The sequence below is a fragment of the Aspergillus pseudotamarii genome (assembly GCF_009193445.1).
Source record: "Aspergillus pseudotamarii strain CBS 117625 unplaced genomic scaffold BDV38scaffold_3, whole genome shotgun sequence".
NCBI lineage: Eukaryota > Fungi > Ascomycota > Eurotiomycetes > Eurotiales > Aspergillaceae > Aspergillus > Aspergillus pseudotamarii.
The window spans coordinates 421,397-445,895 of record NW_022475017.1 but is presented as its reverse complement, the minus strand read 5'-3'; the positions used below and the strand labels follow the sequence as shown (position 1 = coordinate 445,895).

The window sequence follows — 24,499 nt, the reverse complement described above, 5'->3', positions numbered from 1 at the left end:
ACTGAGAGCTTCAGCATGCGACCATTGGACTGCGCAAATAAAAACAAACGCCAGGGCAGATGATAAGAGGACTAATCGTCGAAAGCGCCAGCGCGGCAGCGCCATCGTGAATCGCATGTGTAAGCCAGAATAGATACGCGGTGTTTAGTGGTTGCCAATTAAGACATTATCTAGCCATCCACGTATTGGGGCAGTTCGAGCGGGATATGTGCTGACGCACTGGTCATGTCATGGATGACCTGCATAGGGGCTAGATGTGAATTTTTGATTTGGAAAAGAACTTGATCCAAAATAGTCTACTGGGAACTGCAGGACACTTTCCGTGGAACGATGATCGCACCGGCCTGAGCTCACCAATGGCCACTTACTCTCCTCAGGCAACAGTCCTTCAGCAATTGTAATGTGGGGCGAGCTACTCCTCGACTAGTAAAAGTATTTTTAACCCTGTTCATGCTTACGAGAGGTTTTTGTTCCTTGTAATTCGTTTTTCCCAATAGGGTTGCGTTTGGCTGACAGAGCTTTTGAGCTCTAGGCCAGAATGGAATTGTTTGCCTCACAGCCCGCTTACCAGTCACGCTAATAATATTATGGTGGGAGTTTAGGCTTGGCTACAATCATCTCTGCGAATCTTGCTTACACCAAGCGCAGGTCGTAGCGCTTACATCCTCGTTTCACCATGGTTTTGAATTCACAGCCATACATAGAGGCCCTCACCTACAACACTAATTGCGCGATGGTGTGCGCAAGCTCATGTGACTCGGCTTTTAACTTCCAATAAGATAACTTGACCATATATCTAGGAAAGGCTTCATAGTACAAAAATACACATTTGATTATTAGTATCTTCGCCGCCTTCCACACTTTATAAACTCGGCATCTTAGAATATGCAATGATCGCTGAAAGGAGACTTCACTAGCAAGCTATCTTTGCCTGGGCGGTGGCATAGGCATCCTTTTTGAGCCACAGCAAACCCTAGGCTCCCTTCCTCTCAATGGAGCTAATAGGCATAGTCCTCCTCGCCTTCATCGAACAATGGTTCATCTGAGCCACCTTTGCTAATACTAGCGCGTGCAAGGGCCATCAACAGCTTAACACCGGTTCTGAGATGCTTCATCGCGGTAAAGTCACGAAGTCACGGAGTGACGTCGGCCGTCCCTCGGTGTAGTCATTCTCGTATGGATCCTCTCTCATCGTATATTCGCCATCTTTGTCCCAGGATCCTGGTCGCTGATCAGTGAATTCCTCATCGACGTCCACCTCGAGCTGCTGTAGTGTATTGGTATGGTACAGGAGTGCGTCTAGCAGATCCGACTCTAAGAACATAGGGTAGCTGCCATCGACAGAAGCCCGTCCGCCGATCGAGTGTTTGAACGCTTGGAGACGTCTGCACGACTTGATGATTTCGGCCAGGCTTCCGCTGGAGTAGTTCGAGTTCCGGATGTACACTCTCTTGAAGTTGGTCGACCGCGGTTCGAGGTCTATACCGTAGTGTCTGTCCTCTATGGCTTCCACACTTATACTTTCCAGGGCCGGCAAGTTGCCGACCAACTTCATGCGCTCCGCAAGGTTATAATTCTCATAGAATCGCTCGTCACTCAGAACAGGATCCTTATTACTGAGACAGTGTACGTCGCGTAAATTCTGAAGGTACGGTATCTCCGTTGGCGTGGCATTTGCTCGCTCCAAGAACGCTTGCAGCATCAACGAGCATTCACTCGGGGACTCGAACTCAGCACTTATATCTGGGAAGGCCAAAGACTCTAGGTTGGGAGCCACGGACAGAATCAAAGCCGTCAGTGCCTGCGGGTAAACAGGCAGATGTTTCTTGGTGCCTTTCTTTCCTCTTGGCGGAGGCCGTTTCATTTCTCACGGAACTCTTGTGCCATATATGAGTGAATATTCTATACATTGCGTATGGCAGTGGTCAGCTGTCAGTTCCTTTACCCCAGATTTCACTCCTTTGTTCACCTTGACTGAGCCAGTAGTGTATCTCCCCAAGCACAATATGCAATCCTGGTGGGGAGCCTATTGTTCTTCGGCTGGAGTTCATTGTTCTCCAAACATTCATCCCAGATGCTCTCTCCTGTAGCTTAAATATCCACCCTTCCACCAAAAATACGAAGCTCAACTGCGTCAGGGTAATGAACAAATATCAAGACGGAGATAGAGAACAAGAACAGCACAACCGGGGCAGGACAAACATGCAAGATGTCAACCATGAAAGCATTCCAACTCGACGACGTGCAAAGTGGCCTCCAGTTGAGGACCGTATCACGTCCCCGACCAGAGCAAGGGCAAGTGGTCATCCAGATCAAAGCAGCTGGTCTGTGTCACTCCGACTGTTTCATCCTCCGGGACGATCAATACAACATGATCATGAAACGACCGATCGTACTAGGTCATGAAGTTGCCGGGACGGTCGTCGAACTCGGTCCAGGGATCTCAGATTATGAAGTCGGGGACAGGGTCGTGGCTGGAATCCCCACGCATCCCGTGTCTCAGGACAGCTTTTTCAAAGCTATTGGGCTCGGCTATGATGGCGGTTATGCACAGCAGGCCATGGCTTGGGTGGACAATCTTGTTCGGATTCCGTCCGGCGTCTCTTTCGCACAGGCCGCGGTCGCGACCGATTCAATCGCGACTGCCTATCACGCCGTGATCACGGAAGGCCGTGTCGGTCCCGATAGCACCGTGGCTATTGTGGGGCTGGGCGGATTAGGTCTGCCTGCCATTCAGATTGCTACTATTCACGGAGCTCAGGTGTACGCGGTGGATATTGATGAGACCAAACTTCCTCTTGCTCGAGAGTTAGGGGCAGTCGGGTGCGCCAACGGACTTGATGACTTGGGTGATATCGCGTTTGATACAGTGGTTGACTTTGCTGGTGCTGGCATAACGACTGCGGCAGCAGTGAACGCTGTCAAGCCATGCGGTCGCGTGATAGTAGTTGGTCTGGCGACGAAGCAGATGAATTTGGATACACATGCTGTGATTACCAGGAACATTACCCTGCAGGGGTCCATCGGGTCTAGTCTGGAAGAGTTAAAGGAGGTCTTAAGGCTCATCGCCGACGGTCGCCTTTCTCCCATTTTAGAGGAGATTCCTTTCGACAGTATTCCACATGGACTTGAGCGATTGGCGCAAGGAAAAGTGACTGGCCGTTTGTTCACTGATCCGACGGCATCTGATCAGCGGTGACTTAGAAGTACGGTTTCTTGGTCCGTAGGAGGACACGGAAATACTGGCAAAAGGGCTGCTTGAGTCGAAACTACTATGTACATGTAGTTTCCCCACGGACAAATACCGAGGTCAGCCCCGTGTGGGAAACCTAACCTTACTATGAATTAGAGGTATAATAGTTGTGGAAGGTGACTAGGTGTAAGTTGTAACTGTTGAACCTCGCCTCTCATGTCTGATACACGCACTCAGTGTCTGGTCTTGGGGTTGTTGACAATGTTCACACTCATCACCAATGGCACATACGCCAGCATGGCTGTATATCATGAAATGACAAGAAGAACAACAACACATCCATCCATCCATTCTTTCAAATACTTCCACCTCCAGATTCTCCTCAACTCGTCCTCTTCTGATGATTCAAGGTCACAATGTATAAGTGAGGATACGTCCCAAAAGAGGCGTTACTCAACTCTTGCTTCAACGGGTGTGGTGGTCCTCCCAAAGCCATATCCAGTATTTTGACGGTTGAATCATATTCAATCAGTCAATCAATACTGTATTAGCGTTTTAGAGTCTAACTGACGAAATGTCTAGCTACGCAGGCGCCTTGCTGATGAGAAAAAATCTTAGTCCAGAACCTCCAATCCCTTGGACCCATGTTATACGTAGGAGATATAAAAACGAGCGAAAAGCTTCTAGTACAATTAGTATGCCCGCCACGGTACCTCTACTTGCTTAAATTACTCCCTTATGTTTTGTCTATTCCTCTAATTCTCTTTATAGTTATACATGATTAGAAATCTTAGGACTTAATTACCCCCCGATAGATCCTTGCGTGATCCTTTAACCAGCATCTTCCCCTTCTGCTCCAGTAGTTTGACTGGTATATTCTGGATCCTACGTGATCAACTCCACTTCACAGAACTGGCCTAGTAGGTCTGTCTTGTGTATAAGCTTGGCAATGTGACGCATTGCCCACGGGTAGGATGTGATGACATTGTAACCTGCAGTTTTACCGCAGAGCCCCCGGATTTCAGAAACCATTCTAAGTACAGTCCTGTGCAGATCGATATACAGCAGACATTGCTGGAGAATATGGCTTGATATCCAGGAGCCCTTCTCACAGCGACGCCAACCTGACTCTGCTATGTTGTTCTCATATAAAGGGTGGTAACGTTCTCCTCAGTGTGTGCGTATCTCAATGGCAGTCACTGTGTGCAGATTGGATAAGGCCCTTTAAAATTTATAGGACCTTTCTGTAGAACCCGTTGGATGGTCAGTGCGTTGGTGCCGTAGCTAGCCGAGCTGTTTTGGTAAAATCCCGTATTCATTCAGACGCCTATTGCTTTTGCTGCTGCTGCCAGGTGGATCAATGCAATCTGACGTAAAGTCTCATGTGACTCATCGGGATCCTTGTCTTAACATCTTTCAGTCCTAAACGAGGGTTAGCGCCACGCCTTGTCGGCATATCGGTTAATAGCATCTAATCCCTAGTCTTCAAAGAGTATCCTTGACTCATAAATGAGCGGGGAAACAACATCAGATAATGCAAGCTTTAGCGGTGTCGTTCCCGAACCACGTAACCTTAAAAGCTACTGAAACCCCAATAGAATCTCACCATCACCCCCAAAAGAAGAGGTCTACGTTGCCTCATTATCATCCTATTGGGAAGACACCAGCAATAGAATGTCCTCACCGAGCCCCCTCGAAGGCGTTGCGCCACACATCCGCAGCCTCCTCACCACCCTCCACAAACGATCCACGACCCAGGAATCTGCCATCACAGATGCCGACTTTGAAAGCCGAACCTTCGATGATGTAATGCGCGACAAGTTCATCGCCCTCGATGAAGACAAATCCCAATATCTCTATCAGCTCTGTCGCATCGTCAACGCCAAAACCGTCGTCGAAGCCGGCACCTCCTTCGGTGTGAGCACCATCTATCTGGCCCTTGCCGTGTCGGCCAATGTAGCGGCCACAGGTGGCACGGGACGTGTTATAGCAACTGAAAACGAGCCAACAAAGGCTGCCAAGGCCCGAGAGCATTGGGCGCAATGTGGGAACGTCGTCACTGACGTTATTGACCTGCGGGAGGGAGACCTCCGTGAGACTTTGAAGCGGGATGTAGAGGCGGTTGATTTGCTGCTTCTCGATAGTTCGTCTCCTTTTCCTCCTTCCATCGCTCACTTCCCTTCGCTAATTGTTGTTGATAGTTTGGACGCCCATGGCTTTGCCGACGTTGAAGCTAATCCTGCCGCATATGAGATACGGGGCTGTGGTTGTGGCGGATAATACCATTGCCGCGGCGGACAAGTATAAGGAACTTTTAGACTTTATGCGTGATCCCAGCAGTGGATTTGTTAACATGACGCTGCCGTTTAATAATGGGCTGGAGGTTAGTACTTATTTGCCCCGGCAGTAGAGCATCGTTCTACCGAAGACAGTGGGAGCGACTATTGGGTAAGGAGGAGTTATGATCCTGCAATATGGATAGCCAAATTAAGTCCTCACGAACTATTGCTCCAAATGCCAGTGGGATTGCTCTATGGTAGGCAAGGTGACGGGATTATATACTATACCGTGGAAAGCTGCGCCTGGGCGGTAGATGATACCAATGCGAATGAAGAAACTCAGTCAGGATTGGATATTCATATCTGTAGATAGTCACCGTATCGCAGGATATGTGTCTAAGTCCAGAAACTACTAGAGCCCCGCACTATAACAACATAGAAAGTTGCAGATATGGGGACGTTTTTACACTCCTGCATTGGGATCTGACCGTCAGAAATATATGTTTTCAAATAGGATCATGGTTGATTGATATCCTTTGAACATCCGAAAACAAACACCCCTTATATAGATAAACAGATATATCTTACGGTGCACTATGAAGATAGCGGTATACCCTTACATAGGCTCTTTTCCAAGAGGACCTTTTACAACACCTTGTTGTAATGTTATTAATACTTGATGACCGTGAGGCGGATCATCTATTGAGCCGTGCCGCCGGTGTTGCTGCTTCTTGATACTCCACTAAGCCTAATCCGGAGCTAACTGCCTTTCCCCAGCTTAAACACTGAATGCGCAACAACATGACCATGAGCAACCTCAAGGCCTGACTGGCTTCATGAAAAGCATACATATTGATTGCATACTGATGGAAGGCCGGCAAGATACATTCAGAAAGGTGGATGGCCAGCAATGTTGGGCAACATCATGCAATTCACGGCAAGTGGCTTGAGCACCGAACTAGACAAGGAACACACTATTCAAGATAAGTCGTCTGTAGCAACCACGGATGAACCGATATGACCAATGCATTGCAATATATCCAGCGCTTGATTCACAGATCGATGATTCGCTTATAGCTGTTCTTGTCGGGCGTTGACAACCGGTTTTACGCGTCGTTCGGTCGGTGGGGTCTACGCTTGCAACACGCGTTAGCAAGTGCTACATGGGCCTGTAACGAGGAGAGCTAGAATCCCTGAATGGCTGCTTCAGCGGTATTAACACAAAATATGGTATCTGTGTGGCAGCTGAGCCGATGAGACATTTACCTAACTCAAGTATCATACATCGCCGTTTCCGGCATGCTGGGTCTGGGCTCCGGGTTAAGGCTGGAAACGGTCTTGGACCAGGATTAGGGCAGTGATTGCGCAACACAGTATCGTTCCATTTCTCCTTTCTTCAACTGGCATCTTCTTAAGCATAGTAGATTCGATGCATCTGCAAACTCGAGATATTCTGATACGGCAAGCTCGAGGAGGGCTGTCAAGGCTCGAAATTCTCTATACGTGCCTCTAACCTAGACGATCATTACTACGAGATTCGAAACCACGGAGGTAGTTTGCTTCAGAATGATAGCGGACTCTCCATTTGGCTGCCTTTCTCGACGGAGGATTCAGCTCATCCTCGGCATCGCTGTCTTTCTTGTGCTCCTCTCCTACCCATTCCGCTCATCAATCGTGCCCTCGGTAGTGCCAGCTTCCTCGCCTCCAATCGCCCGTGCACTACCTGCTCGTACTCTGTTATCGCGTCCACTGTCCCATGATGGGACTACGATTCCTAAGATTATCCATCAGACATGGTTTCCAGCGGGCAGCAATATGAGCGAGCGTGCTCAGGACTGGGTACATGGCATGCGTACGCAGAACTCGGACTGGGAATATGTGCTTTGGGATGACGAAACCAACCGAATGCTTGTTGAACAGTATTTCCCTTGGTTTCTCCAGACTTATGACAGTCTCCCGAAAGAGATTCTCCGGGCGGACGTTGTCCGCAATTTGTATATGTACTTGTTTGGCGGGTAGGTCTTTCAGAGTACCTGGTCTACTTGGCCATAATTATTGTAACTAACTAATGGCACAGGATGTATGCCGACGTGGATACCGAAGCCCTGCGCCCCGTTGCGCCATTGTTTGCCGGTCATGAAACCGCTCTTGCCGCCCATGAAGATATCCTCTCATCGGCACCGTCGTTTCAGAAGGCTACCGTCCAACGCGCATTCTTGGGACGCATGGCTCGCACTGTCGATATTCTGAGCTCTGCCGCGGTGCCCAACGGCTGGATGGCATCACCCCCGGGTCATCCGTTTTGGCTTCTCCCAGTTCTCAACGTGATCGAGCATCCTGAGGGAACTGGTGATGGGTCTGTTGAGGGTCTGACCGGACCCGGGGCATTGAGTTTGATGATCAAGAAATACTGGGATAACTTCAAAGATAATTCATTGCGACAGCATGCCTGCAAGACGATTCAACGGCATCAAGAATCGTGGCAGTTGTTTTGCGATGAGAGTGAGCTTGCCATGGGCGCACACCTCCAAGACGCGCTGGTGCTCCTACCTGAGAAGCAGATATACCCCTTTAGCTGGGTAGATGATGCGAACAATGCCTCCGTTTGTCAGGCGGCGTGGGAGAACCCGACCTTCGACCCGGAGGAGTGTAAGCGGTTGATGGAGGTGGAAGCCTGGCCTAGTTACTTCATTACGTACTGTACCCATTCTTGGTGAGGCTTGTATATCCAGGGGTTTTGGTTTTCTTTTTTCACTTCTTACCATACAAATTGATCACTTCGTCTTGTTCACATTCCTATTACTACAATACGCACGACGATTTGAATTCTATTTCATCACCACCTGCCTTTTAGGTTAGCAGCTACACAGAATCGAAACATGGGACCCATATAATTATTTTCTCGAGAAATTACTCCGTAGAACTAAAAGAGTGCGATTAAAACGGAAGACTCAAAAGGGCTTGAATGGGAATGCAGTGGGGCGGGTCCCTTACATGCCGCATGCGGGTGACTTGTGTCGCCGATGACTCCTAAATCTAGACCTCGGTGCAGAAATAAATGTAAGATAATGGATGACTGCATCGCAAGGTTTCATCGACCCAAACAATTTAGACTGGGAAACTTAGCAAGACCAAGGAACGGGCACAAAGACCCGCTATTTCCCCACCCTCTATGTAAGGTAAGTAATAAAGAAAAATCAAGCTAACTCGGCCTGGGCTTCATGTACTGTGACATCGGCTGGTACCTGACTCGGCTTCTGGGGCGCGCCTGCCCCGAGCTTTGTCGCAAACGGCCAAGCGAGCGCAGAACAGGGATTATGATTACTAGCTTCGCGACCCTTTTAGCCTTTTTTTTAGGGGTCTGGTGGGAATGTGGTGCGCGCTCAGCGAATGGAAGGTGTTCCAGGCAACCATTTTTAATCTGGTTAGGGCAACGGGCAATCACACCCATCCGCTAGTTCCGTACAACCACCCAGTCAAATGATACCTAGACCTCCAGGTCACGAATTTAAGTAAGTATTGGAGCCAGCTCATGGATTTTTCTCTATTGCTCCTGGTGGTATTGCAATTTTGCACGTACACTTGACGTCTACCACTTAATAGTAATGGTCGTCCGACTGCACTAAACGCACCCTAGCCAAATGGACCCCACTTAACGACCTGGTCTTACATCGCTCCGCCACCTTTTCTCCGTTTGATCTGGGGCTGGGATTGGAATTGGAGTCTATTCGAGAAATCTTAAACTTCTTCTCGTCGGAGAAATACCATGGGAAACGAAAGAGGTGAAATGACATACCAAGAACTCAATGGCGGCAAAAAGCCGACATGGAATATCACCTTAGATATTCTGTACGTAGTTTGATAGTCCCCGGCTTTGCTTTACTAGCTGACAGCGATCAGATCCTGGGTCTTCTGGTCAAATCTCACCGTCTTGTTCAATAAATGGATCTTAGACTCGACGGAATTCAGTAAGTTCAATACGCACGCTTTGCGAGAAAGTTATTCTAACTAACTATCTTGTCAGGATACCGTGAGTGGGCTACTATCTGACTCTGCGTTCAATTGCTAAAGAATTGCAGCAATCCTTCTCACGACATGGCATCTTATATTCGCTACCGTGGTCACGCAAGTTCTGGCGCGGACAACGACATTGCTGGATAGCCGTAAGAACATCGAGATGAATAGCCGAATGTATGCACGCACGATGGTTCCTATTGGCCTCCTATATAGCGGCAGCCTGGTCTTTGGGAATATCGTCTACCTCTACCTCAACATTTCATTCATTCAAATGCTAAAGGTATTATCTCCTAGATAATCTTATTTCTCTCGCCCTGAGACACTTTGAAACTGACAATTTCCTCCAGGCCGCCGGACCAGTCGTCACCCTCCTCGTCAGCTGGTCATGGGGAGTAGCAACACCCTCAATGGAGGTACTGATAAACATCCTAATCATCACATGCAGCGTGGGCCTTGCCGTATCAGGTGAAATCCAATTCTCATTACTCGGCATCTTTTACCAAATGGCCAGTCTCGTCTGCGACGCAAACCGTCTCGTAATGATGCAAATCTTGCTCTCTGACGATGGCCAGAAAATGGACCCGCTCGTCAGTCTCTATTATACGGCGCCGGTTTGCGCCGTCATGAACTCCATAATTGCCTGGAATACAGAGCTCAGGGATTTCCACTGGAGTGTTGTCCCCAACACGGGGTATTTGACATTGTTGTCGAATGCTGTAGTGGGATTCATGCTGAACGTTTCGATCTTTGTTCTTGTGAGTCACCCGGTCCAGCGCATGCAAACAACAGGCTAATAATATGTTCAGATCGGAAAGACATCCGGACTGACGACAACACTTGTCAGTATTCCGAAGAATATTCTACTTATCATTGCCTCAGTTGTGCTTTGGCACACGCAGGTGAGCACCATTCAGATCGTGGGATATTCGATTGCTTTGCTTGGATTGGTGTACTATTCACTTGGGTGGAAGGCGATCAAAACTGGTATAGAGAACCTTAAGGCATGGCGGAAGGATCCTGCAGGGAATATATATTCGGATAAAGTTTAATTATATGATTTTATGCAATCAAAGCGAATGCATGCGGCGTTTTGGGCGAACTGGAGTATATATAGCTGTGTGTTATGTCAGCAGGGTTGAGATGTGTTTCAAGTAAACGCCGACGTGCATTTGAGCTTCTAATATACTAATTATATTATTCATTGTGTTCCGTAATGATGATATCTAGCTCGCATCTAGGCCCTTTTCGTGTGATTTAGTGATCACATCACAACAATATCAACATTTTGATGCGCCAAAGGTAGATCATGAACCGCATGTATTGGGTGATATACCTGAGTTGTGATTTAACAAGGGTATCTATACTGCTTAGGCCGTAAGGAGTTTCTGATATACACACGATACCGTAAAATAGACCAGATGCCCCGCTGGTCCCCCTCAATAAATCATCAGCATTAATGTTGACACAATGTCATTTTGTTCTTCTCAATCCCGGCTCGCGATCAATCGGTCCTATTGGCTACATACCTAGGAGCTTTGTATAAAGTTTTCACCACAATTGTCTAACAGAAAATATCGTCCATGTACCTTTTCATCATGTAAGGGTTGGCATACAACATACACCATTTTTTCCCATTTCTTGCAGGTAAGAACACCACCACTAACTCCCAGGGACCCCACCATCAGAAGCAGGCTCCCTATCCAATAACTGAACCATACCCATGGAATGCGGCATCGAATCAACAAACCCATTCCTAGCATACAATTTGCGGCCCGCCACATCAGCGAACAAGCTCACATAGGTACCCATCAATCTCCCATCCTCCGCTTTCTCCGGAGGAGGTGCCAGCGAGCGAATTCTGTTCATGAGATTCTTCAAAATCACATCGCCCAGTCCCTTGCGCTGGTGATCAGGCAACACGGCCATATCGGCGATGTGGAAATACCAGCCTCCGTCGCCGATGACACGGCCCATGCCGACTATTAGCTCATCGCTTGTTGTATTGTTCGAGTTGGATATAGTAATATCCTTGTCGCTTTGCTCTGGGTTCTCATTGTATGTAACGTAGCATCCATACCAGCTGCCGCGCATCGCGGCCTCTGCTTGGGCAGCGCTATGCGGGGATAGACCTGAAGCGGAGCGGAGGTGGATGTAATCCTGTACTGAGGGGTAGCCTTGGCGGAGGGTGTAGCCGGGTGGGAGTGTGGGTGTTTTTGACATTGTTGCTTTTTGTTAAAAATATGAATTGAGAATGAGTTATAGAGTAAGTAGGGTGTCAAATGTTATGGGGGGACTACTCTATATATGAGGTTTTTGTGAGGGGGTGAGAACTCCGTATGTATCGGACTACGGAGTAGTTTCGGAGTTCAAAGTCGTCTATGCCTTATCTGGCATGGTTTGAGATGCCCTAAGGATCAGCCAAGATGATATGCCTTTTGTTGAGCAATATTCATCCATATCCTGATGTATAGTTATCTTCTATTTTGATTGGTATGGGTTGATACCTGGACATAGTTACATCATACTCCTGTTTGGGTAATATCGTCGAGTTGGGTACTACTCATTGCCAATGCAACGAGGATTTATTAGACGGACCCATTCGATCATAGAATAACAGTAGCCAGGGGAAAGCTTCAATAGGATAGCATAGTGTTGAAGAAGTAAGTGGTTACTATGAATTGGAAGCCCCTTAGGATACAATGTTACACGACAGGGAGAGGAATACGGAATAGTTGCAGCTGACAGGGTGCATGTGAACTTTCAATACTAAGTCCCGCTAGTTGCTTCACGTAACTCTCCTCGCATTCAACCTGGGCAAAAGAAAAACACTGTGTTGAAACCCCTTCTGTACTTATGGGCGTTCGACCACTTTTCAGACGGACAGCAAATGCAGAGTGCATCACATTACCACTACATACACAAGATATTCTATGAGAGGCATTTCAACTACGGCACCATGCTCATCAATCGATTAATCGGCATTTTAACCCTCTCCGCTATTCTGACAAATGCCATCTACCTCAAAGGATACGAATACATCGTCGTCGGATCCGGTGCCGGCGGTGGCCCTCTAGCAGCGCGTCTTGCTCTAGCAGGCCATAAAACCCTCCTCCTGGAAGCCGACAATGACCAAGGCCATAATTTTAATTACAGTGTTCCCGGCTATGCACCAAAAGCTTCCGAAGACCCAGCTCTAGCATGGAGCTTTTACGTCCGGCACTATGCCGATGAGGCGCGTCAAGCCCGTGATTTCAAGACGGTTTACGAGACACCAGATGGGAGGGAATACATAGGGCCTGACCCTCCCCCCAGATCCAGTATGAAAGGTATCCTCTACCCTCGAGCCGGAACCTTAGGAGGCTGTACCGCACACAACGCCTTGTTCGCTCTCTACCCGTATCGCTCGGATTTCGACTATATTGCTGAGTTGACGGGTGATTCATCGTGGAGGGCGGCGAACATGCGGAAATACTTCGTGAGGTTAGAGAGAAATAGATACCTACTTCCTGGAAAGAGAGGTCATGGGCACAATGGGTGGCTTGGGATTGAGACCCCGCCGTTGCGACTCATACTGCAGGATACACAGCTGTTGAGCCTGGTCCTTGGCGATGCCTTTGCGGTAGATAATGAGACGGGCCCTCTGACCAATGTTGCTTCGCTAGTTGCTGGCGATGCAAATGTTGATGATGAGGCGCGCGATAAGACACCTGCCTACTATACCTTGCCTTTTTCGGTTAATGATGCTAAGCGCAACGGGGCACGGGAGTCTATAGTCTCTGTTCGCGATGCAGTCAATGAGAACGGTAGCAAGAAATATCCTCTAGACGTTCGGATGAACTGCTTTGTTACCAAGGTTATATTCGATACTTCTGCCAATCTACCTCGCGCAACAGGCGTTGAATTCCTCGACGGCGAGTATCTATACAAAGCTAGTCCCTTGTCTGGGCAAGGTAAAACCGGCATCCCCGGCATTGCGACTGCGTCGCGCGAGGTCATCGTCGCTGGAGGCGTTTACAATTCGCCACAATTACTGCAACTAAGCGGTATAGGCTCAGCAGGTGAGCTCGAGAAACACGGTATCAAAGTCGTAGTCGACCTACCCGGCGTGGGAAGGAACCTTCGGGATCAATACGAAACAATGGTACAAGTGCACACTCCGAAAGACCTCTCTCCTCTCAAAGGTTGTACGTCCGGCTTCCACGGCCAGCCCGAACCATGCCTCGCGCGCTGGATGAAATCAGTCCTCGGCGACCGCGGCATCTACAGCGCTTCGGGTGGTGCTGCAGCGATGTCCTACAAGAGTACAGCCACCACTAACAACGAAATCGATATCAATATGTTCGGAGTGATCGGCAACTTCCGAGGCTATTACCCTGGCCATGCTTACAACACCACTACCAGGCACGACTGGTTCACCTGGTCGGCGCTTAAAGCTCATCCGCGGAATAACGCTGGCACAGTGACACTTCGGTCTGCGGACCCGCTTGATCCTCCCAAAATTGTGTTCAATTACTTTGACACCGGCGTTGGCGACTACAGAGCAGACCTGCAGGCTATATGTGAAGCACTCGAGCTTGGTCGTAGGGCTTTCAAGCGTCAACCTCTTCCTGTTTCTGAGGTTCTACCTGGAGCGAACGTTACCGCTCAAGAAGATATCGAGGCTTACATCAAGGATACCGCATGGGGGCATCATGCTATGTGCACTTGTCCGATTGGGAGAGACGATGACCCAATAGCAGTACTTGACTCCAAGTTTCGGGTTCGTGGGGTTGACCGGTTGCGCGTCGTTGACGGTTCTACTTTTCCTCGTATACCCGGCACGTTTCCTGTTGTGTCAATCTATATGGTGGCGGGAAAAGCCGCAGATGTGATTTTGGGTGAGACCAGTACCAATCTAGTACAATAAACAATGTGATCGACGGGACTTGCGCCCTAGTCCATCTTTGGCTTATATAGGCTTAATTCTATTGCATCAATTTCTTTCCCCAGACGCAAATACAGGTCTATCCTCTTGCCCTACCAACCCCATATTCGAAAACTTCCTCACAACCCCCAAAGTAGCATAATAACTAAACGGCAATGCAAAACACCACAACCCCAGATTAATAGCCGCAGTAACAATCAAAGCCGTCGGCACAGCCTGCACCCCAAACCCCACCGCCACACCAGCGGTCTCAATCCCCCTTAACAAAGAGCTGTATCTAATCTGATCCCCCGGTGAATCCGACAGATTCCCAATACACCAGTAGATATAGTTCTCCACCATACCCAAACTAATCCGTTCAAACATGTAGACTCCAAAGCCGCGCCCAAACGCACTTTGATCCGCCCAATCCAGAACTGGCTTTGTATGCCGGTATTCGTTTTGGATGATCACGGCCCATATCCAGGTTGTAGTGTTCATGACTGCGATGAGGACGTATGTTGTTATTGCTCTTGCTTTTCGGCTTGGAAGCCAGGGCAGGTCGACAAGTGTACCACCCAGCCAGGTAGCTAGCGTACCGACTACGGCTGAGAGGAAGCTGCCGAGTGCCCGGGAGCGAACCGTGAAGTAGGTTGCCAGGTATGTACCCGGGTAGGCTTGGATCCAGCCGAAGTACCAGAATAGGGGAGTGAGGAGAAGAATGGATTTGCTTCGGGCGAGACGCCACATGGCGCAGAGTTCTATGCGCCAATCGATGTTCCTGGGTGCCTCGATGTGAGTTCCGTCGTCGCGTTGGACTTTCTCGGGGTTCGATAGAAGAAGACCAAACACTAGCCCCAAGCATTGAATCGCAATGAAACCGAGATAGGTTTGGTAGCCTACTTGCCCGCGTTGGTTGACATTGTGGTTGATTCCCAGGGAGATGGCTCCGCCGATGATGTTTCCGAAATTCCGGAATGTGAACCACGTGGCGATGTAGCGACCTCGTTTGTGTTGTTCTGGATAGCCTGTTGCGATGGCTCCTTCGACGCTCCAGAAGAAGCCGGCGCTGAGACCGCAGGTTATGGAGCCAAGATAAACGAGCCAGGTTGCACCGGTGCGGTTGTTCAGGTACAGGCCTGCTGCGTAGAGTGGATAGCCGATTGAGCCGATTGCCAGTGTGTAGCGGAACCCGATTATATTAGTTAACCAGGGACCGGCGAAACAGGTCACCGTCATGAAAGCGTAGAGCAGAGCGTTGGCGGCGTTCACTAGATTAGGACTTTGTGAGCCACCCACGCCCAACCCATTCATTGCGCTCCATATCCCTGGGGCACAAAAGGCGCAAAGACCAACGACGAGGATTTGAAATAGGGTACTACGGAAAAAGGATCGCTTTCTTTGGAGCTGGCTCATGTCATTTTCTGGTATTGCTTGAGATATTTGTTCTCCGTGCTTGCCGCTTGCTGTCATGTTGGATCAGAAGAACGGTGGTCAACCTCTCCTCTTTGCTTTTTCCAATGTCTGGCGTGGTGGAGGCTTGCAATTTCAATTCCATATTCTGAGAGATTCCTCGCTATTATCGATAAAATATCACTCATCATATCCCCAAGCACGCAAGATCATTCGCCCCTTGCATGATATCTATATAACCTCGGCCATTGGCACTCCAAAGGTCTGAAGGAACGATGGGTCGGAACCTAGACTTGTGACGCGATACCAAAATTGGCCACTCATGACCAGCAATCCTTGTCTTTGTCGAGGATTATCACAAGCAGCTGCACAATGGCGGGGTTGGCGCAATCTTGGGCGCCACTGAGCACATCATCGGCCTATCGCAGTAGATGCGGGGGATGGGTGGCAGTTCCATATATACCCAGTAGTCTAACATCTTTCCCTCACCAAGACCGATATTCTTCTAGCCATATAGATTCACAATGACGACCTCCGTTGAGCAACTGAATATTCCCAGCCTCCATCTCACCGACACCCCATCTCCAACAATAACATTCGAACCCTTCACTCTCCCCTCAACCAACCAGCGCATTCTCGGTCCACCCCACCCCAGCAACACCGTGATCCCCCTAGCCCTACGCCCAACAGAGGAAAGCAAGAAATCCCTCACCCTCGACTCTATTATCTCCACAATCGAGACTTTACAATCCCGCGATCAAACCTGGACTAAATATCTCGCCCGCCACGGAACTCTCCTCTTTCGAGACCTCCCAATCCACAACGCTGACGACTTCAGTAAATTCGCCCTTGCTTTCGGCTACAGGCCGCACGAGATCATCGGCATTGTCGTCGATCGCCCATTGCTCGCCCCGAATGTAGCCCCCGCAAACGAGGCACCAAAGGAAGTGCAGATCTATAACCACAACGAGTCGCCGCAGGTTCCGCATGCGCCGGAGTATATCTTCTTCTATAATCAGCGCGCCCCGGTTAAGGGTGGGGAAACGCCGATTTCCTCGTCATTAGAGTTATTCCGTCGTGCACAGGCAGAACTACCGGAGTTTATTGATGAGCTTGCTGAGAAGGGGATTCTGAGTCGGGTTGCCTACAATATTGAGAAGCAGTATGAGGGTGGTGCAACATTGCACCAGGCATTTGGAAAGGAGATCCAGGATGGCGACGACGAAGAGACGAAGCGGAGGAAGATCGAAGCACAGATTGCTCGGTATGGTCGTGGGAATCATACGACATGGGAATGGACTGAGACTGGGGTTGTGCTTACGCATCGACTGCCGGTGATTCGGACGCAGCCGGGGACGAATCTACCTACGCTGTTCACTGGGCTGGCGTCGTATTATAAGAGGTTGCAGGCAAATGATGAGAGGAAGAATGTTACGCATCAGCTTTATGGTGATGGGACGCCTATTCCGGAGAAGTATCTGGCGCATTTAGCGAAGATTACGGATGAGATTCGGGTGCTGCATCGGTGGCAGGAGGGGGATGTGCTGGTGTTTGATAATATCATTGCACAGCATGGGAGGGAGCCATGGGAAGGAGAGCAGACGGATCGTGTGGTTTTGGCGAGTTTGTTTGACGGGCCGTTTGTACCGGGTGCTTATGGGTTTGGGAATTGGGCACAGGTTGTGCAAGCACTTGATGGGTAGGATACAATTCATCTATCGCAGAGAGGGCTAGTATAGTTTGCTTTTCTCTTCGGTTATCTGATCTAACATGTTCTCTGGGATTCCAAAGTATTTGCCAAGGGGGTATTGATAAATATTCTGAATTAAGTATTCCTCGGCTGTCATGATGAAGCGAAAGCATAGTAGTAAAACATAATGTATGAAAAGCTATTTCCTGAATAAAAGATATGTCCCACCTGACCAGTTGGGGCGCGACGATCTGTACATGAAAATGAAAACCAACCCGCATCCCTTATTGCGTCTTGATTAACCACCCTACGGCGCCTATCGCACCGGCGGCGATCATGACCGTCAAGATCCAGGCTCCGGCCCGATCCGCTGTCTCAATCGGCTTCGACTTGGTGGGGTCTTTGCTGCTATTCTCGTTATTATCGATATGATGTTCCCCGGCGTCGGGATTTGTGTCGATGGTCTGTGGCGATTTGCTCTCCAAGAGCATCAGGTTGGAAGTAAGTCCCGCTAGTGCGGCCATCTGAACTTCCAGGCCCTTTACACCGTCCCAAGTGGGTTTGCCCCATGTTACACCACAGAGATTCTCGGACTCACCCGAGCACTGCTTTGCGATTGCTTCTGCGGAGCCTTGCAGCTTGGGAGTGATTCGGTCCGCGGTAGAGGGAACGAGAATGGCGGTATGGGCCAGCCACATAGCCGTATATCCCTTGAAACCCAATTGGTTCCGATCGCAGCTCAAGATGGGCTCACAGGCCACCTCCGACAGCACGTTACCGCCGTAGTTGGACGGGAAGAACGTGCCAAAGGTGCTTTCTAACAAGCCATTGACGCGCTTCAACCACTTCTCGTCACCATTGGTCTAGTTACAGATCAGTATGCGGGCCACAAAACAAACAGACTGGGATGCAATGACCCACATAGTTGTACATGAAGGCGGCACCGGACAAGAAGGTTCCGTAGTTATACGTCCATTGGTTGTTGCCAGAGTCTTTGCAGTTGTTCTCATTTTGTGTCGAGTCGGCCACGTACCAGGTCTCGGTGCGGATGAGAGGTGAGCTTGCCGACCAATCCCAGATCTTCTCTGCCCACTCTGCGTAGGTTTCATTCTTGGTGAACCGGGCTAGACGAGCGGACAACTCGAAAAGACCACCATTAGAAATAGAGTTCTTCATGGTATAACCCGCCTGGTAGGGCCAGATCTGCCAACGCAGACCACCATTGCAAGCGGTCTCGTCCCACCGCTCGACCTGCATATTGAAAACGGTCCGAGCCAGGGAGGTCCAGGTAGGTTTACCCGAGATTTCAGGGAACCCGGTCTCGGACGCGGTGATACTGGCCAGACCCCAGAACATTTGGTCATCATTTCCCTGGTCCCGAATTAGCCATGTCATCCATCCATGGGACACGTCTCAACCCTACCAGCCATTGACTATAGTTCGCCGAGAAGTAATCATAATTCTCACCCGACTGGAACATAAGATCATGTGACACAACCTTGTTGTATTGATCGACGCCCGAGGTGGCCCAGTACTGAATCAAGGTCATGAACATGGCACCAGCAATGTACCAGGTATCGGTGAGCTTGCCGGGAATGCCTTCCGTCTGATTTTGGGCATAGAAGTCCATCATAGGATCGGCGATCTGCTTCCCCGCATTGGCCAACGAATCTGGAAATCATGCCCTAAGAACTCATACTCTTTCAACCACATAACCGAAATAGGAAATGGAAAACATCAACATACCCTTACTATTCACCTGCACGCTGAGCGCCGAGAGGGCCACTTGCCCCTGAAGAAGGAGCAGGACAGCTCCACCGAGCTGCTGCCAACTTAGTCCGCGCATGGGGGGGTTGGGGGTGGTGTGTGGTAAGTATGTATTATGCACTGATTTATGCTTAATTCTGGTTTAGTCGCCCTCGTTACCTCCAGCAATGGGAAGGGCTGGTATAACGGAGCTTTATTTTTTCCCAGGGGCGACGGGAACGACATTATTATTATGTGGTGGAATTTTAAAGGGGCGGGGGGGAGAAAAACAGAAAGAGGGAAGTTTTGGCAGTGAAACGCCAAGAGACGACAGTATCCGCCAAGACATCCACGCCACAGTCGCTTCGGCCAATGGGATCGCTGCGCTACCTGCTTTTTCGGGGGCTTTAGCGCGCGCCAAGTCTTTGACCTTTTTTCCTGGTTGCCTGTTCGTCCTCCATTAGGGGTTCATGTCCGTCTCAGATCGCTCTGGTCCTGGGTTTGATCGACTTCGGTTCCGTCGTCAGCATGTCTTCCCCGGACTGTTGCTCCGTCCGTGACGAATCTTTTTGCCGTCCAAGACTGGACAAGTTACTGATTCCTTGATTGAGTTTCTGGGCATCATGTCTCCCAGGGTACGAGCCCTACGTTGCGACGGAACGGGGCACAAATCATGGACGTTCAGGCGATAGGGGGTGCAGGAGAAAATCAGGGCACAGAGGCTCCTCCGTACCTTCGAACGAAAGGTACCACCTCAAACTATCTTGAAATCTTAAGCGGGTGGGGATCAATCCCATTGGATTCCTTGCATATAAGTCTGCTATAAATAGCATTGAAACCAGCATTTTCAGACCCGACCAGCTGATGGTCGTATTCGTTTACAAAAAGGAACAAAATCCCACCGTCATGCCGGCATTGTTTGTCTTGCTGTTCTTTTTGTGATCAAAGAGAATCTCGACGCTTCAGAAAGGAAATGAACTCGCCACTCAAGAATTGGATCGTCTCCACAGGCAGAAGGCAAATAGCGCGACACGTGTCTCGACGGCTTTCCCCTTTTGAATTATCTTTCACTCTTTCTAGCTCTCGGGACTTCCGCATCCGTCAACTCATCTCGTTCCCCTTTTAATTGCGATCTCTCCGCATGCCTAACCGATCTTCAACACAGCCCCAAGGACTCCGTATTTATGCAACAGAACAATGGAACAGTGCCAAAAACTGCAGAGGGACCAGAAGGGAACCAAATGACCGAGAGAATTGGTGGAAAAGGTCACAACCGGGCTAATGGCCCATCACTCCTGACCACGCCCAAAGAAGCCGGAGAAATATCCGCTATGCTTTGACAGCCCGTGAGCTGCATGCAGCGTTTGAACTCCGTATACAGAATGTCCAACACTTTACGAGCCCCCGCCTCTCCGTCATACTACCGTGAGAACGTGGTCAGCGACAACTACTACTGGGAAGGTAGGACACGCAACGGTCGGTGCCTGACTTACTGCAAGACCCCAGATGATCGGTCGCCCTATCCAGCAGCATTCGGCACCAAGCGCCAGGGCTTTGAAGATATCCGTTCCGTTCCGGATACCCCCATCGATGTGTACTCGAATCTGACCCTTCGCAGCTTTAGCACACTCCGGAAGGGCGTCAATCGTGGCCGCGGTGCCATCCAGCTGTCGGCCGCCATGATTACTAACAACCACTCCTTCACAACCGTACTGGATGGCAAGCGCCACGTCTTCCGCCGTGAGCACCCCCTTGATCCAGATCTGCATTTTTGTCACACTTCTCAGCCAGGGAATTTCTCGGGCCCATGAATGGGAGCTGGAATTGACTCCCGTGAACCCATCTTCGTGTCGCTCAGCTCGAATCATTTCCGACGTCTTCTCCAGCATGGGAAAGTCGAGACCTTCAGGAGCTCGGAAATCATTCCGATGCTCACTGTACCGGACGCCAAGAATCGGACTGTCCGCCGTCAAGAAGATCGCGACGCAACCCGCCGCTTCGGCACGTCTGATAATGCGCTCCTGATGTGCTCGATCTTGCATAGTATATATCTGCATGGTGTGCTGTATCGGTCCAATGTCAAGCCCAGCCGCCCGGATCTCCTCCACAGAATAATTAGCGAACGACGAAACCCCCATGTGGACCTGTTGTTGAGCACACGCGCGACTTGTCGCCAGTTCACCGTCCGGATGTGCCATTGCCTGGATGCCCGCCGGCGCTACACATAGCGGAAAGTTGATCTTTTGTCCGAACACGGTAGTGCTAGTATCTGTGTTCGAGACGTCGACCAATACCCGCGGACGCAGCCGGTACTTCCCATAGGCCGTGGAATTCTCCGTTACGGTGACTTGGTCCGTCGAGCCTGCATTGTAGAAATCTAGATGGTCTCGTAATTAGTAACAATGCCGTTGTGTGTGGAATGTTCATGTCGGTATCACCCCGCACCTCGCGATGATGCGGGTAACTTCTGCCCCGCCGCGGATTTGATATCCTCGATGCACAGGATCATCTCTTTCGGCGATTGGCCCCCCATGATGCTCCAGAGCCTGATGCCAGTCCAGTTCTCGACCAGGCAAAATGTAACGCGAGAACTCGGCTTCGTTGTATGTACGGATACCTTTGTCTGTTCTACGCAGCCTTTCAGAGGAGCTTCTAACGGACTCACGTGATACCATGACTTGTACGTTTCATGCAGTCTAGATGATCGGCATCCTGGGCGAATGATAATGGGTTCTCTGTAGCGGAGTTCGGTCGTACTCTCCTATCATCCCACTAAACCGACCTTGGTCGCCGAAAAGCTGGATGACGTTTAGTCATACAACGCATGATTTTCTCAGGAACATCGATTGAATTTCGGCTGGATCATGCGGGGTAAATCTTTAGACTATAACCTTCCATAAGAAAAGAAGGTGCAGCAGTATTAGTAGCCCCCTGTGTCGCTGTGTTTGGGCCCATTGCTCGGTAGATACTGCGCATTACTAGAGGAAAGATCGGAAAGTGCACGAGCCACAAGAGTTGGGTAGGGTGCGATAACCTGGTCAGCATTGTGGAGCGGAAGAATTCATAGTATTGCTCAGATGCAGTGTATCTTGTTGGGCGTGGTTGGATGCATGCTGTGAGGAGAGGTGAGCCGTTGCAGAGTGGTCCTATATATAATCCAGTGACTAGCCAGGAATTGTATATGTCGCACCGACAACACTTGACACAGCAACAATTGCCAGAATCCCATTTATTTATTATTATTATTTTTATTGGACGCCTAGCATAAGCTATCGGAACAAAGATATATGTGTACGACATCAAATTTATTTCATCCTCACATAACCATTATACATCGTGATGCCCAGCCCAGACACATTTATTTCTTCTCCTCGCCTTCAGGAACCAACTCCTCGAATCGCCTGAGATCCATCTCCTTCTCCAACAGGGGAATAACATAGGGATCAAACGTCTTCCAGTAAGGGTTCTCAAGGTGATACTTCTGAGATCCCTCATTGAGATAGCGCTCAACGATACAGAAATCCTGCTTATCATGGACCGACTGCATAACGAACCAGGAGAGAGTCTCCTTATCCTTCGAGTAAACGGCCGAGGCCTCCAACAGCTTCGCGTGGAGCTTGGAGATAGACTCCTCGTCGGCCTTCGCGCGCATGTCTAATTCCCACCCGGTCGAGTTAGCATCAATGCGCTTTTACCGAGAAACGCCATTGAGGATTGCGAAACGGGAGATACGTACGGACAACGATGGTGTAGACCATTTTGGGCAGTTTTGGGATTGGTTTCCGGGTGTGAAACGTGGAGGTTTGGAGGGGTAATGGAGCTAAGTTGCGAGTTCTTATATGGGACTGTGGGGCGGAGGTGTTGCTTTTGCCCTTTGGGGCTTCTTCGGTGAATAAGGGTTTTGAGTTGGTGGTGGGGTGACTTTTGGCGGTTGGAGTGGTTGGAGTATTATGATATCATAGAACCGGGGTTTGTTGGACTCTCGTGAATATATTCCTCACTGTTTGTCAATATCGTTCCTCAAGTTGGGTCGGTAGGAAGAGAAGAAAGGAGCTTTGCAGGATGATATCCACGACCGGCGATTTCGGATGACGATGCTCAGAAAGCTTATCTTATCGATTCGGTGGTGTTCTTGGTGCCTTAGGCGATAAGATGTGTTGTCACGTGTAGTGTTTTCGGTATCCCGGTTTCACCCGGTGTGGATATGCATCTCCAATTCTTCAATCCTGGTCAGACACAGCCCCGGTGGCCGAAGCCGACTTTTCTTGGAGTATCAAAACATGGACTTTAACAACGTCAAAGCAGCTGTCAGTTCTGCCAGGCACTTCAATCCTGACTGTCCGAAAGAAAAGGTCTCATATGCCAAGAGATCCATGGAATGTGCTCCAGCCGTTCCGGCTTGCCGATCCGGGTGGAACTCGGATGCCGAAGCCAAACAGATGGGGATTGCCAGAAAACCGAGTAGGGTTTGGGCCTTTGCGGTCTAGATTCCGTGCTCTTTGCACGGTCCAGTATAGTCGTGATATCTTATAATAGCGCGTATGCCGTTGATGAGTCATGTTTTCTGTCTTTGTAGGCGGTTTAAAGCGATAGATGATAGACGAATCGGTGACTTGGGTATTGGTGTGCTTCTTGTTGTAGTTTGGCAAGACCCCGGAAGTTGAGGGCTGGAAAGGTCTGCATGATTTGAAATGCAATGTGAAAGTGCATGAACTATTAGCTGCTGCTGAACATCGTTGGACTGTTATATTTGGATGGTCCGGGTGTAGATACAGTGAAGAGATTGACCCTGGCAATGCAAGTTTCGAGTCTGTGGTCTGCCAAGTATAATATACAGGGAGCGATGGAAAGAGAATCAGCCCCTGTTATCGTTTAGAGACCCGTTTCTAGCTATTGGCATTTATTCACATGGGCTTAACCAAAGGATCGCGCTAGTCTATAGAAGCTAAAAGTTGGATCCTTCCGAGTTACAACCAAATACATCCCTAGATAAATCCCGTACTTTTGCGCAGATACTTAAATGGGTCTAAGTATGGCTCAAAGTAAGACAACCGGTCCACATGGATAGGCACCCACGGTAGAAATAGATTAGGGAAATTATTCGAATCTCGATGCACTCAGGGGCTGCGAGCATTTGATTGATAATACAAATAACCCCATGACATGGATCTTGCTCTGTGCCAGCCCCATAGCCGATATCAAACAAGATCACGAGGTAAATATGCAGGTCATAAGTATCATACTACAAGAGAAATCTA

At 49.4% G+C, this 24,499-nt stretch overlaps 11 protein-coding genes across 11 annotated transcripts; 6 read left to right on the top strand and 5 right to left on the bottom strand.

The window, feature by feature from the left end:
• Positions 1-1,111: 1,111 nt before the first annotated feature.
• BDV38DRAFT_277702 (uncharacterized protein) lies at positions 1,112-1,864 on the bottom strand (the record flags this gene model as incomplete). Its single annotated transcript, XM_032058544.1, has 1 exon — positions 1,112-1,864. One exon carries the CDS (start codon positions 1,862-1,864, stop codon positions 1,112-1,114), a length of 753 nt encoding a protein of 250 aa, XP_031918951.1.
• Positions 1,677-3,592, top strand: BDV38DRAFT_94807 (zinc-binding dehydrogenase). Its single transcript, XM_032064170.1, has one exon. The coding sequence runs from the start codon at positions 2,210-2,212 to the stop codon at positions 3,197-3,199; it is 990 nt and encodes a 329-aa protein (XP_031918950.1). The 5' UTR covers positions 1,677-2,209; the 3' UTR covers positions 3,200-3,592.
• A 1,033-nt stretch (positions 3,593-4,625) lies between these two features.
• Positions 4,626-5,885, top strand: BDV38DRAFT_94797 (O-methyltransferase). The gene is made up of 2 exons (XM_032064168.1): positions 4,626-5,336; positions 5,395-5,885. The coding sequence occupies exons 1-2, from the start codon at positions 4,868-4,870 to the stop codon at positions 5,601-5,603; spliced, it is 678 nt and encodes a 225-aa protein (XP_031918949.1). The 5' UTR covers positions 4,626-4,867; the 3' UTR covers positions 5,604-5,885.
• Positions 5,886-6,681: 796 nt separating this feature from the next.
• On the top strand, positions 6,682-8,353 carry BDV38DRAFT_94803 (glycosyltransferase family 32 protein). The gene is made up of 2 exons (XM_032064169.1): positions 6,682-7,487; positions 7,550-8,353. Exons 1-2 carry the CDS (start codon positions 7,039-7,041, stop codon positions 8,187-8,189), a joined length of 1,089 nt encoding a protein of 362 aa, XP_031918948.1. The 5' UTR covers positions 6,682-7,038; the 3' UTR covers positions 8,190-8,353.
• A 435-nt stretch (positions 8,354-8,788) lies between these two features.
• Positions 8,789-10,631, top strand: BDV38DRAFT_234202 (uncharacterized protein). Its single transcript, XM_032053214.1, has 5 exons — positions 8,789-9,321; positions 9,373-9,440; positions 9,497-9,502; positions 9,552-9,769; positions 9,837-10,631. Exons 1-5 carry the CDS (start codon positions 9,239-9,241, stop codon positions 10,281-10,283), a joined length of 822 nt encoding a protein of 273 aa, XP_031918947.1. The 5' UTR covers positions 8,789-9,238; the 3' UTR covers positions 10,284-10,631.
• Positions 10,632-10,970: 339 nt separating this feature from the next.
• Positions 10,971-11,742, bottom strand: BDV38DRAFT_234199 (GNAT family N-acetyltransferase). The gene has a single exon (XM_032053213.1). It carries the CDS (start codon positions 11,707-11,709, stop codon positions 11,149-11,151), a length of 561 nt encoding a protein of 186 aa, XP_031918946.1. The 5' UTR covers positions 11,710-11,742; the 3' UTR covers positions 10,971-11,148.
• Positions 11,743-12,440: 698 nt separating this feature from the next.
• On the top strand, positions 12,441-14,446 carry BDV38DRAFT_293367 (GMC family oxidoreductase). The gene has a single exon (XM_032062224.1). It carries the CDS (start codon positions 12,446-12,448, stop codon positions 14,393-14,395), a length of 1,950 nt encoding a protein of 649 aa, XP_031918945.1. The 5' UTR covers positions 12,441-12,445; the 3' UTR covers positions 14,396-14,446.
• A 15-nt stretch (positions 14,447-14,461) lies between these two features.
• Positions 14,462-15,865, bottom strand: BDV38DRAFT_293364 (major facilitator superfamily domain-containing protein; the record flags this gene model as incomplete). The annotated part of the gene is made up of 1 exon (XM_032062223.1): positions 14,462-15,865. One exon carries the CDS (start codon positions 15,863-15,865, stop codon positions 14,462-14,464), a length of 1,404 nt encoding a protein of 467 aa, XP_031918944.1.
• Positions 15,866-16,016: 151 nt separating this feature from the next.
• On the top strand, positions 16,017-17,508 carry BDV38DRAFT_293362 (uncharacterized protein; the record flags this gene model as incomplete). Its single annotated transcript, XM_032062222.1, has 1 exon — positions 16,017-17,508. Exon 1 carries the CDS (start codon positions 16,330-16,332, stop codon positions 17,506-17,508), a length of 1,179 nt encoding a protein of 392 aa, XP_031918943.1. The 5' UTR covers positions 16,017-16,329.
• Positions 17,509-17,716: 208 nt separating this feature from the next.
• Positions 17,717-19,626, bottom strand: BDV38DRAFT_94708 (glycoside hydrolase family 76 protein). Its single transcript, XM_032064167.1, has 4 exons — positions 19,242-19,626; positions 18,919-19,166; positions 18,417-18,866; positions 17,717-18,358 (listed from the first exon to the last, which is right to left on the bottom strand). Exons 1-4 carry the CDS (start codon positions 19,339-19,341, stop codon positions 17,780-17,782), a joined length of 1,377 nt encoding a protein of 458 aa, XP_031918942.1. The 5' UTR covers positions 19,342-19,626; the 3' UTR covers positions 17,717-17,779.
• An 882-nt stretch (positions 19,627-20,508) lies between these two features.
• BDV38DRAFT_267525 (alpha-hydroxy acid oxidase) lies at positions 20,509-22,999 on the bottom strand (the record flags this gene model as incomplete). The annotated part of the gene is made up of 3 exons (XM_032056615.1): positions 20,509-20,661; positions 20,735-21,618; positions 22,978-22,999. The coding sequence occupies 3 exons, from the start codon at positions 22,997-22,999 to the stop codon at positions 20,509-20,511; spliced, it is 1,059 nt and encodes a 352-aa protein (XP_031918941.1).
• Positions 23,000-24,499: the final 1,500 nt, after the last annotated feature.

Excerpts from the sequence above, each read along its gene's own strand:
- BDV38DRAFT_234199 (XM_032053213.1), bottom strand. The coding sequence starts at position 11,709 with ATGTCAAAAACACCCACACTCCCACCCGGCTACACCCTCCGCCAAGGC.
- BDV38DRAFT_94708 (XM_032064167.1), bottom strand. The coding sequence starts at position 19,341 with ATGCGCGGACTAAGTTGGCAGCAGCTCGGTGGAGCTGTCCTGCTCCTT. Across the intron at positions 18,867-18,918 it reads CGAACTATAGTCAATGGCTG|GGAAATGATGACCAAATGTT; the intron begins GTAGGGTTGAGA and ends ATTCGGGACCAG. Across the intron at positions 18,359-18,416 it reads CCGCCTTCATGTACAACTAT|ACCAATGGTGACGAGAAGTG; the intron begins GTGGGTCATTGC and ends ATCTGTAACTAG.
- BDV38DRAFT_94807 (XM_032064170.1), top strand. The coding sequence starts at position 2,210 with ATGTCAACCATGAAAGCATTCCAACTCGACGACGTGCAAAGTGGCCTC.
- BDV38DRAFT_234202 (XM_032053214.1), top strand. The coding sequence starts at position 9,239 with ATGGGAAACGAAAGAGGTGAAATGACATACCAAGAACTCAATGGCGGC. Across the intron at positions 9,322-9,372 it reads AATATCACCTTAGATATTCT|ATCCTGGGTCTTCTGGTCAA; the intron begins GTACGTAGTTTG and ends GACAGCGATCAG. Across the intron at positions 9,770-9,836 it reads CATTCATTCAAATGCTAAAG|GCCGCCGGACCAGTCGTCAC; the intron begins GTATTATCTCCT and ends AATTTCCTCCAG.
- BDV38DRAFT_293367 (XM_032062224.1), top strand. The coding sequence starts at position 12,446 with ATGCTCATCAATCGATTAATCGGCATTTTAACCCTCTCCGCTATTCTG.
- BDV38DRAFT_94797 (XM_032064168.1), top strand. The coding sequence starts at position 4,868 with ATGTCCTCACCGAGCCCCCTCGAAGGCGTTGCGCCACACATCCGCAGC. Across the intron at positions 5,337-5,394 it reads TGATTTGCTGCTTCTCGATA|TTTGGACGCCCATGGCTTTG; the intron begins GTTCGTCTCCTT and ends TGTTGTTGATAG.
- BDV38DRAFT_94803 (XM_032064169.1), top strand. The coding sequence starts at position 7,039 with ATGATAGCGGACTCTCCATTTGGCTGCCTTTCTCGACGGAGGATTCAG. Across the intron at positions 7,488-7,549 it reads TATATGTACTTGTTTGGCGG|GATGTATGCCGACGTGGATA; the intron begins GTAGGTCTTTCA and ends CTAATGGCACAG.